Source organism: Rosa rugosa, chromosome 2 (assembly GCF_958449725.1).
Source record: "Rosa rugosa chromosome 2, drRosRugo1.1, whole genome shotgun sequence".
Taxonomy (NCBI): Eukaryota; Viridiplantae; Streptophyta; class Magnoliopsida; order Rosales; family Rosaceae; genus Rosa; species Rosa rugosa.
The window spans coordinates 71,430,346-71,441,016 of record NC_084821.1 but is presented as its reverse complement, the minus strand read 5'-3'; the positions used below and the strand labels follow the sequence as shown (position 1 = coordinate 71,441,016).

At 37.7% G+C, this 10,671-nt stretch overlaps 2 protein-coding genes across 2 annotated transcripts; both read right to left on the bottom strand.

Annotated features, from left to right (window-relative positions):
- Positions 1 to 3,897: 3,897 nt before the first annotated feature.
- On the bottom strand, positions 3,898 to 5,546 carry LOC133731464 (uncharacterized). The gene is made up of 4 exons (XM_062158828.1): positions 5,455 to 5,546; positions 5,084 to 5,149; positions 4,842 to 4,941; positions 3,898 to 4,730 (listed from the first exon to the last, which is right to left on the bottom strand). The coding sequence occupies exons 1-4, from the start codon at positions 5,544 to 5,546 to the stop codon at positions 4,131 to 4,133; spliced, it is 858 nt and encodes a 285-aa protein (XP_062014812.1). The 3' UTR covers positions 3,898 to 4,130.
- An 855-nt stretch (positions 5,547 to 6,401) lies between these two features.
- On the bottom strand, positions 6,402 to 10,335 carry LOC133729922 (L-ascorbate oxidase homolog). The gene is made up of 8 exons (XM_062157550.1): positions 10,013 to 10,335; positions 9,784 to 9,893; positions 8,412 to 8,682; positions 8,206 to 8,311; positions 7,735 to 8,080; positions 7,197 to 7,565; positions 7,019 to 7,097; positions 6,402 to 6,844 (listed from the first exon to the last, which is right to left on the bottom strand). The coding sequence occupies exons 1-8, from the start codon at positions 10,151 to 10,153 to the stop codon at positions 6,632 to 6,634; spliced, it is 1,635 nt and encodes a 544-aa protein (XP_062013534.1). The 5' UTR covers positions 10,154 to 10,335; the 3' UTR covers positions 6,402 to 6,631.
- Positions 10,336 to 10,671: the final 336 nt, after the last annotated feature.

The window sequence follows — 10,671 nt, the reverse complement described above, 5'->3', positions numbered from 1 at the left end:
AAAAATGAGGTTTTGGCAACATGTAACGGATATACTTGTAAGAAAAGGAGCCCTCCGATGCGTTTATCTTGAGCAATACCAAATGGAAACTTCAGATATTTTGTTTCTACGCATAAAAGTCTAAAGCAAACAGTCGAAAAAGTTCAGCACTTGCGGCCCAACCTCGTCCCCGGCCTCCTCCCCTGCCACGTCCCCGGCCACCTCCCCTGCCACGTCCCCGGCCACGACACCGGCCTCATCCCCCTGCTTTTGCTGGAAGCTCTGGCTCTGGCTCTGTTGAGACAATAGGGACACCTCGCTGGCCTTTGCCCCGTGCAACTGGGATATTTGCACATCCAAGTCGTGCAGCAGACATTTTTGTAGGCATTTCCACTCCAGGCTCAGGCTCACCGGAAGGATTCAGAGGAATCCTGATCAGGCGGCAGCCAACGCGATTCCAAGCCCGAGCACCTTCGGCCCGAGCGTGTGGAGGAGAACCGGCCCGAGCGGGTGGAGGCTAGGAGACAATTTCGTTTAACTTATGTTGCAAATTTTTCGTTTCATTTAAATACATGCATATTCGTTTTAGGATCCGGCTCCTCTAAGGTGAAAACTCTCTAAAGTTTTGTAAAGTTCGTCAAATCTCAATCCTTCGAATAATCTAATGATTTGAAAAGCCACCACTTCATTAAAATTAGTATTTTAATTTTTTTAGCCAATTTGAGATTAACAGTGATACTAACTTGCTGTTAACCTCATCAGAAACCAAAAAAAAAAAAAAATTATTTTCCCATATCAGTTCATGAACTGTGGGAAGGAAAAAAAATGCCAGCATCTGAATGTGGAGTATGATACAACCAGTATTGGTGTTTTTATTGAAAAGAAAAATCCTTCACAATATCAATTATACATATATAATTCTCAGAACTCTCACTAAATTATTATCAAACTAATTTAGAAGTATAATCTTCCATTCGGCGATTCCCTCTCCAGAAAATCAAAACTGATCAACCATCTCCAGAATTGATTTAGATTTGAAGAGGTTGTTGCTTTAGCATTTTTGAATAGAGCCCTAATGGGAGGCCCAACTTAGTGTTCTTGATCAAGTCGCTCACTTATGATAAAAGTATCCAAGGGATCTTAGGGCATTAGACCTTTATCAATTGACGCTCATGAATGCCTATATAGTATATATCAAAGACTCAAAGTGGCGATTGAGGACCATAAATATTTCAAAGAAGGAGAAAAAGTTAATTAAGTTGTGCATCATATCCTAGGGCCAACTGTTGTGTTGCATATAGAGATGGAGCCTCTCAACCCTCAACCAAAGACTGACACAGTTTCACCAACGGATTGGGAAAACATATCTCATCTCACAGTTCGTGAATTGTATGTGGGAAAGGATTTTTTTTATTTTTTTAAATGAGGTAAATGGCAAGAGTTAGTCTCACGGTTAACCTCAACTTGACTAAAATTTCTAAAATACTCAATTTTAATGAAGTGGCATCTTTCTAAATCATTAGATTACTTGGAGGATCGAGATTTCACGAACTTTACAAACTTTAGAGAGTTTTCACTTTAGAGGAGCCAAATCCTTAATTTTATTTGTCAACCAAAAACTTAAAACATACGGAACACGAGAGCTTAAAGTAAATCTACCCCCGGCATCGCGCGGGTTCTCAACCTAGTTTAAATTTTGAAACCAGTACTCATATTACTAATGCCTAACAGAAAAAACTTCAGTTGATGCCATGGTTTTAAACTTCAGTCAAGCCGTCAAGGGGTCAACCCATCAAAACAACAAAAGCCTTTTAACTTGATGAAAATTAGTCGAGTAAAGAAATGACACACAGATCCCAAAAAGACTCCTATACAAAAGAGTTGTATATTCTTCATGAATGGGCACAAAGATTTACTGAAATTCCAATGATCGAAGAAAGTATTCCAATGAAGGAAGATCTCCTCAATTACGCTTGAGCTTAGCAGAATGCCAAATGAGGGGAAGTACGTAGTACTCGTAAACTATATATTTCCGTTTTAAAATAATGTAAAGACGCAGGATGCAGTCTTGATGAAATATATTACACTTCCAATTCATGTTAATCCTGAAACGTGTATAGTATGATCTGTAAAAATAAAATGAACATCTATATATTCAACCAAAATTCAGAAAAAGAAAAGAGATCAACACATTACATGACGACAGCAGCCCCAGAAAGCAGTCCCCCCACTTTTGCCTCGAGCAACTGCTGATCCTTCATCAATGAAAAACCATATAGAGAAAGGGATCCTTGGTGCTCTCTGTCACCCTTTGGCCTAGACTAATCTCCAAAAGTTCCAAAATTTCAATTTTTATTCTAATGCTCTCAAAAACAAAAGCCAGTATTCTCTTCTTCCAAGAAAGTCTTCCTTCAAATGTTAAGACTCCATTCTCAATTCTCTTTCCCTGATAATCCACCACTTCTGTTTTTTTATGTCGATCCTCGATCATTTACTTTTCAGCATCAATATCCAAGTAAGTTCATCCCTAAAGTAATGCTTTGGAAAATAAAGATTACGTACCACCAGGAAAGAAAAGGTAATAAGCATTCCCATATCCTATCCATGCAGGTGGGAAGTTTCCATCTACATTGGTAGCCTTACCATAGTGTATAACAGATCCAAGAGAAATAAAAAATCATTCATATATATCAAATCTGAATAAATCAAAATTTCAGAAACAGTAAACGTAAAAAATTTCAAGTGCTCAAAACTATCTTCAACCATGCAGGGGCAACCCAAAATATAGGACTACTAATCGTGATGCCGTTACCTGAAATAACAGTTTTTGATACAATAATAATAACAGCCAACAGAAAACCATGACAAAGCCCTATGCAGAGAACAAACCTGATAAGCAATAAACTAAATGAATAACAAAAACAACACAACAGAGAATTCCTAACGAAAATCCAAAATCTTTCCTTCGAGTGGCATCTTACCACATTCCCCAAACCCCTAAAACATGTAAAGACCTTCCATAAATATGATTTACTGACTACTAAGAACATCGACACCATTCTAATCAAACCAGTAAAATAGCTAACATGAACAGATAAACAAATTATGTACACTAACATGCCATCAAACAATTAATTCAGAAGCTAACCAAAATTCTAAATTTCAAAAGCCAAATCACAGAAGAAAAGATATAACAAAAGTATTATCAAAACTATGGAAGTCACTACCTCAAAACTAAGAAAAATGAACAAAAAGAATAAGAACAGCCCAAGTAACTCTGTCTTGTCAAGGCCGATAAACCACGTCTCTACAGCCAACAAACTCTACAAGCTCACCTCAGTGACTACTCTACACCACTTCCAGCCATTTCTCTAAAGTACCTCAGTTACCCAATCAAAACAGACTCACTTTAACTAAACGAAATCTAATCTCAAACCACCTAATTAAAGAATATAACAAGGATCTTTGTTCTACTCTGATTCCTAATTTCAAATTGGCTTCTTAGAATCAAATAACTTGTTTACCAATGAACTTGCCACAAAGTGGTGTCCTAGAGCTATATCCAATAGATTCATACTAACTAGACTAGCAACCGCAGTAGTCTTTACAAGTATAACTAGAATTACAGATGCTAGAAGTATGTCCATGCGGCTCCACAAGAAATGTACATGCATGAGTATCCCAATACTTGAAATCACGAGAACTGCAAATAGGTTTACGAATTGGTGGCACCAACAGTGCAAAGAATTTTGATAAAAATAATAAAAATAAAATAAAATAATAGTTACCAAAAGATGTGATCGCAGGTAATTGCGGATATGATAGTTACAGAGAGATTTCCCATGAAAATAACGCCTAATATTACTTTTCCTATGTACTGGTTTTATATACTCTTTTATACTGCTTAATTAGAACCTCTCAAACAATAAATGTTACTACATTATATCATAGATGTGCAAAAACATACAAGGGAATAAGACCAGTTTGTGATCTTATATGCATTTCTTTCTCAGAAAACAGTAGAGGAACTCAGTAGTCAAACATTACAATCCAAATGTTAGAAAGATCACTAGAAAGTGGGAACCATATCCTCCTAACAATCCAATACTAGATTAAAAAGTCAATTTGCAGCAAAATGTTCAGACTTTAATTCAGATCCTCCCACCATCTATATAAGACGAGGCTGTGGAAATTTCAGTCACATTGCAGCGAATGTCCTCCAATCTGGTGATTAGAACCTCTTTCTCCTCTTCTCTCTTAGCCCTCTCACAAATGACCGTCACTTCTTCCTCATCAAACTGTTGGTTTCTTAGAGCGCGGGCTTGCATTCTGTTCTGAATTTCGGCTATGCATTGTCTCTCTTGCTCTACAAGATTTGGCTGATCAATCAATGTTTCCTGCATTTGACGGAGGCAGCGGACACGGCTTGGAATGTCTTCAGCAAAGTTAAGAAACCTCTCCCTAAAGGGAGAGGGGGTGCTTTCTAGCCTACCAAGGAAGTGAATGCTGTCCTTTAGAGTGATTGCTTCATCCTCATCTAAGCTGGAATATCCTTTCGATCTAAGGCGGCGTACCGTTTCCTTAGCCGAATCTACCATCTGTTGTGAAACGATTCCATTCTTAAGTTGACTTAATGTGTATTCTATATACCTCACAGTTGCCCTATAATCATCACGGGGCGGAGGAGGAGGAGGAAACAATTGAACGCGGATTAGACCACCATATGGCACTCCCTGGCGTGCCTGAAGGGCCTATAATAAGAAGACATACAACTGAATTAGTGAAGTAATCTGAGAACACATAATTATAACATCACTTTTAACTAATCAAACATTAATTAAGAAAATTAAACAGAAACTCACCCGCTGGTAGGACAAATTGGTCTTGAGCTGGTTTTCTACCTCAGGTGTTGGGTTTCCAACTCCATCAACACCTCTTTGCTCAACTTGTTGAAATTCAATACTAGCAAACAGCAAAATCAAAATCATTCTTACGATCAACAATTATAATAGTCATGGTCAATTAGTCCTAGCAAGCTAATAAAGAATTCATCTACTTAAAATTACAATATTTAAATTCAATACATATGAATTCTCTTTCTTACCTAAACCGATCCCTCGTCCTCGATGATGAACAATCGAAAAGTGTGCTTCTTACGGCTTCACCGTACCTTTACTATCAAAAGCTCAAAACAACAGCGTCTGCATAACCATTACAAAAACATATAAATGCCTTAAAAAAAATTAAAATTATACAATCAGCAGCCAACAGTCAGCAAATTAACATTTGACTAATAATCAAGTATGAAGGTTATATTATAATTGAGCACTCTGTTTAGTATTTTAATGACAATGACCACCACTAGAGCTATGCAAGTTTTGCTTTGGAAACAAAAGAAGTAGCTTTACGGAAATTTATATAGAAACTACAACAGACCAACAACGAATGCAGTTATCACAATTCAACCCAACATACCTGTACCCTTCCACTGATGAACTGAACTTCAGACCCCTGGTCCAATGAGAATCCACAAGATAAAGATAGCAACAATTAGAAAAACCACTCATTCACATTCACAAAGATTCAATCATGGTCACATCAGTACATACACAACAGTGTGTACCAAATCAGAAAAGGAAACTTCATTACATTACTTACCAGTATGAAATGTGTCCTTGCAACCATGAGCTTTCTCTACCAGATTATGAACAACCTCCTCAATTCCCTGCCATATTTTCATCCCAGCACAAACCCAGAACAAAACTGAACCCAACAAAAATATTCATCAAAAGCAGCAGATAAGCTTGAAACTGAAATGGTAAAAAGATTGTTTCGGACTCGGAATCGTGACCGTTGATGGACAGAGACAGAAAGAACTCTAAAATGTCGCGAACCTAATCAGGGCGTGGATAGAGGCTTCCAACGAAAGGACCCTACAACCGTAGCTGGGCTGGACGGATGGCAATTCTGTAAATTATTACAAAAGAAGGACAAAACCGTAATTCAACCAGTTTTCTTGATTAATACGAGCTGATCTATAACTAATCCTTGAATATTTGTATCATATATATGGAATTATGAGATATGGAATTAATAAGTTTCGACTTTAGACACAAATATTTTTTGTAATATGGAATTATGGACGCTGAAAAATTACAGCCAAAGTTGGGAGAAAGATACTATTTTACCCTTTTCTTTTCATAATTGTTTCTTGTGGAAGAAAAACTACATAACCATTCATTAATCACTGGAAGACTAGAATCTGTCTTTATTAATTTCATAACCATTCCGATCCAATTTCAACTGTTTTTTTTTTTTTTTTTTTTTTTTTCATATATAAGAAATCAAGGTATTAAATACATATCTTCTTCTTTTTAGAGTTTCGGAGTCGGTTTTCATAGAATTAGGATATTTTTTGATGTGAAAACGAAATCGCTACCAATATTATAAGTGGAGTTCTTCCTATTATTGAAATGGATGTTATTACTCCATTATAACAGAACAAAAAGAAAAATATTTAGAAGCTCAACAGGAGCACCCAGTAACTTGTAGGATGCTTAATTAGTCCTCGCCTAATTTTAAAACTGCTATGTCACCCTCTCGTGACATAACTTTTGCCTTCTAATTATGCATCTAATTCATTCATGAGATTTCAGAGAGGCCTGGTGTGGCGACCTCTTGCCCTGCCACAAAGAATAGCATTTCTTGGAATTGGTAATTCATCTCTCCACGAATGAGCAGGAGAGTATACTCTCAGATAGAACTGCTGTCCCAAGTACTGCCTTGCCCAATTCTGAGACCTCACATTCCACATTCCCACATTGTCCAATGCCACGGAGATTGCAGTCCATGACTTTGGATACACCTGCACACAAAACCCCAATCAATTCGAGTCAATAATAAATCACATTGCATCAAGTAATGCTAGAAGGATCATATTTTTAAGTCACATTAGCCAGGTTCAGTGGGTTTCATCACTTTCCTCGCAATATGTCTAGCTAATGTGACCCTTTTAGCATTGCACTCATATTTTTCTTACCTGAACAGTGGAGCGCGCAACTGTGTCTCTCAAATTGTAACGTGCTCTACTTGCTTGAGTCCATTGTCCTCCATCCATCCTGCAGATTGTCCCACCATTGTCAAATATCGAACAACATTGAGACAAGTTACTATTTTGGACACACGAAACGAACTGTATGATCGATCTTTACTCTTACCCCAGTACAAAGAACGAATAGCCATCAATGTGCCATGATTGCACAGAGTCTTCCCAATTTTGGAAAACAATCTCAACAAATTCTCGGAAGTTGGCGTGCATGACTGAGGTTTGCAGGTAGCCACCATTTCCTCCTGGAGGATTGGTAGGAATGCTTCCGAGATTGTAAACTCCCGGAATGTTGAAGTAATCAGCGAGTTTCAAAGGAGTGTCTGGTGGAACATAAGAGACACCGTTGACTGCATACCTCTGCTTGCCATTGATATAGGGTGCAGAGTTTGCAAGCATAATTGTCCTGGCTGGCTTGATCATTCCATAGTGGTATGAGCCTTGAGGATTAGGCCTAGGTCCACTAGCTGTCAAATTCCATCTGGTTTAAAACAACCATCAATATGATCAATGTAAGCAAATTTACATCATATCCTATAGAAATACCATATGAAAGACTTAACATGTACCAGCATTTACCATGTGGAATATATATTCAACAATAATGGATGCATCAAGATTTAGCTTAGGAACCAAGGTTGTTTAAGTACCGTATAGATCTTGCTTGGTTGAGGGACCAAGCAACCTCATTGGTAGGCCCCCAAGGGATAGGACCTGAAACTCCCTTGCGCGAATTGCTGTAGTGAAGAATGGCTGTGGTGGTGAGTATCTTGGTGGTGAAGCGGGAAGAGACGACCACGTAGTAGTCCTGAGCTGGCTGATCAGCTGTGACCAGGACAGAATAGGACTGCCCCAGATGGATATCAAGTGCATCATATGTGTTCTGAAGTGTATGAGATCCTTCTACCTCCACCAATTTCATCTTATGTCCTTGAATTCTAAAGTTAAGGGATGTCGTAAGCCCTACATTTGATATCCTAAACCTATATGTCTTGCCTGCATAGAATGTACACGGATTGAATTATGATAAAACATTATTACCAAAATGTAGTTTATAAGTTCAAAGATTAAGAACTATTTTTTAGGGTGGGATATAAAGAAGTTGTTTTTTAGACACCTACCTGGTTCAACAGTGAATGTGTATCCATTCCATCCACGACCGTTGATGAGAAGACCATCAGGCAAGGGAAGATTACGACCACGCTCCAAGAAGTATCGTCTCAGTATCTAAAATTTGAAATCGAGACCATTAGGAATATAAAAGAAGGGACCCAAAATGGTGCTTGAAACATTGTGACAATGAAATGCTAATCAATCAGTTGCTTACATAATGATTAGTTTTAAACCAGTCGCCGGCTAGTACAGTGTGGTCTCCAGCAGGATTAGGGAAAGGAACCGGAATCTTAGGACGGCTCCAGATTCTGATGCCACCAAAGCCTCCAGCAGCTTTGTGGAACAAAAATGAGGGGAAGTAGAAAAAGCTACCAATCTGATCCTTCACTTGGATATTGTAAGTGAAGCTCTTTCCAGGTAGAATTGGACAGTTAGTGCCATACATTCCATCCTGCCATGAGTTCCTTCTCTGCTGTATACCATCCCTATACAACAATACACACAGAACAGGAAACTTAGGTTGCACCTTAATGACATCACTTCAATTTAAATGAGCTAACAATGTGTGTCAAGTTTGAGACAACTACATATGATGATGGACTCGAGCTGAAAGTCAACATTGTTTTCAAGAAACCTAGTACAACCAGTTGTCTCTTTCTAACCTTCAACCTTTTCTTATCTAACACATTAAATGGGAAGTCACTCACCTCTCTACACCTCTTTCATACTTGAATGTTGGTTTATTGATCATAAATTGAGAAGGTGAGTCTCCTGTTGAATCTAGATTCTTTTATTTGCTAGGGTGGGCTTTGGGGTGGCTTGTGGGGCTAAAACAGTAAATGCATTTCTATGAATGTGATTATAGGTTTGTAGCTCATATGGGTTACAAAATTTATGTGCCTAAACTTAAATGTTGTATCTTTATTATTTAACAAAATGTAGATGTGGACAGGAATAGATCTAGCACGTGAAGAAGGATGAGATATCACATGGTAGAGACATGATATGAGGGCATAAGATATATCATGCTATCATAGATCTCAGTTGCAGAAATATATTAATCTAATGGATTTTGGTGCAGAAGCAATAGTTTCCTTTCTAGGTGATTAAGTTTGATAACTAAGATTTCACCATTAAACACATTCTTAGCAGAAACCAGATCTTAATGAATGTCTGTGACTTAGAAGATGACTTAACACAACTCATCAGACAAAAGTCACTAAAAAGGAAAAAGTTGCATTCTTTTTCTGCTCTCACAATATCAACATCAAGAACATGCTCAGATGCCAACTTACCAAACTAGCCCCCTCATCACAAGTTTAATACACTTGAGAGCCATACTTACTAGTCTAAGTGCAAAGGACATCTTAGTCATTAGAAACAATAAGAGAGAGGAAGAATTTTCTATATGAAAAGTTTTGAAACAATAGAGCTGGCTGAGGTGAACAATTGAATACAGAGCAAAACTTTCTTCTTTTTAACAAAAAAACAAGAATTAGGATAAGAACTATAGCAACCCAGATTCAGCATTTTCCCAGCAAACAAACAGAACTCAAAGCAAGGAGAGCAAAAGCAGAGTAACTTACCAAGAAATAAGAAATGGTTCACTCAAGTAATTGAACACACTGATAACCAAGTTCATATTTGTCACAGCATCAATTTGAGGCCCTGGAAATTGGTCATTGATCAAGATCCCCTGCATCAGTTAATCACATTTTTTAGTTATGTGAAAAAGCAAAAAGCACTTTCCTTTGAATCCCAAACCCAGTAAAGATTCTTCAAAGAAAGCAGCTTTATGAAAATGCACAAGTTTACCTGTTGCTTAACACCAAGAGGATAAATATCGCCGTAAGTGATTTTCCAGGTGATTAACTTATATGGGTCTTCACCATTAGCGCCATGAACTAAAACCAGCACCAAAGCAATGCAAAAACAATAAATCTTACACTCTCTCATTTTCTTCTACTATGCTAAAACTTGTTAAAGAATGTCTATAACAATGAATCCAATGTAGTACTAGTAGCTTAGATCTATAGGAAGAAAAGGTAGAGAGAGAGTTGGTCCTCCCTCACCAAATCTAACTATAAATCTTGCTCAAACTTGTTTCTTTCTAAGATAGAAATGTGGGTGCACTTCTGTGGAGCAGAGTCATATATGTAAGCAAGTAAGAGAACAGTAGAAGATGTCTCTTGTGAGCTGTCAGTGGATTCTTTCAGTACAGTGAGTGAGATCAAGTGGTGCATGTGACTTTTCACTGCCCAATCACAGTCCGTTGAAAATGCTGAGTGGATCCAAAAGAGGAAGTCTCGAATTACCAAGTTACCCGTTTCACGTGCCATTGCAATTGTGTATAGTTCTGTACCTAAAGCCTATAAAGACAAAAAGAAATGAGCTTTTATCATGTTTAGCAGAGAAAATATTATACTATTTCACTCAGATTGTTTTACAGTTTTACTCTAATGTTTAAGTGAGTC

Coding starts and splice junctions, on each gene's coding strand:
- LOC133731464 (XM_062158828.1), bottom strand. CDS start 5,546: ATGAGTGGTTTTTCTAATTGTTGCTATCTTTATCTTGTGGATTCTCAT. Junction 5,150..5,454: donor TCATCAGTGGAAGGGTACAG/GTATGTTGGGTT, acceptor TTGATAGTAAAG/GTACGGTGAAGCCGTAAGAA. Junction 4,731..4,841: donor CCAATTTGTCCTACCAGCGG/GTGAGTTTCTGT, acceptor TTCTTATTATAG/GCCCTTCAGGCACGCCAGGG.
- LOC133729922 (XM_062157550.1), bottom strand. CDS start 10,153: ATGAGAGAGTGTAAGATTTATTGTTTTTGCATTGCTTTGGTGCTGGTT. Junction 7,098..7,196: donor TATTCGTTCTTTGTACTGGG/GTAAGAGTAAAG, acceptor GACAATCTGCAG/GATGGATGGAGGACAATGGA. Junction 6,845..7,018: donor TTGCGCGCTCCACTGTTCAG/GTAAGAAAAATA, acceptor TTTTGTGTGCAG/GTGTATCCAAAGTCATGGAC.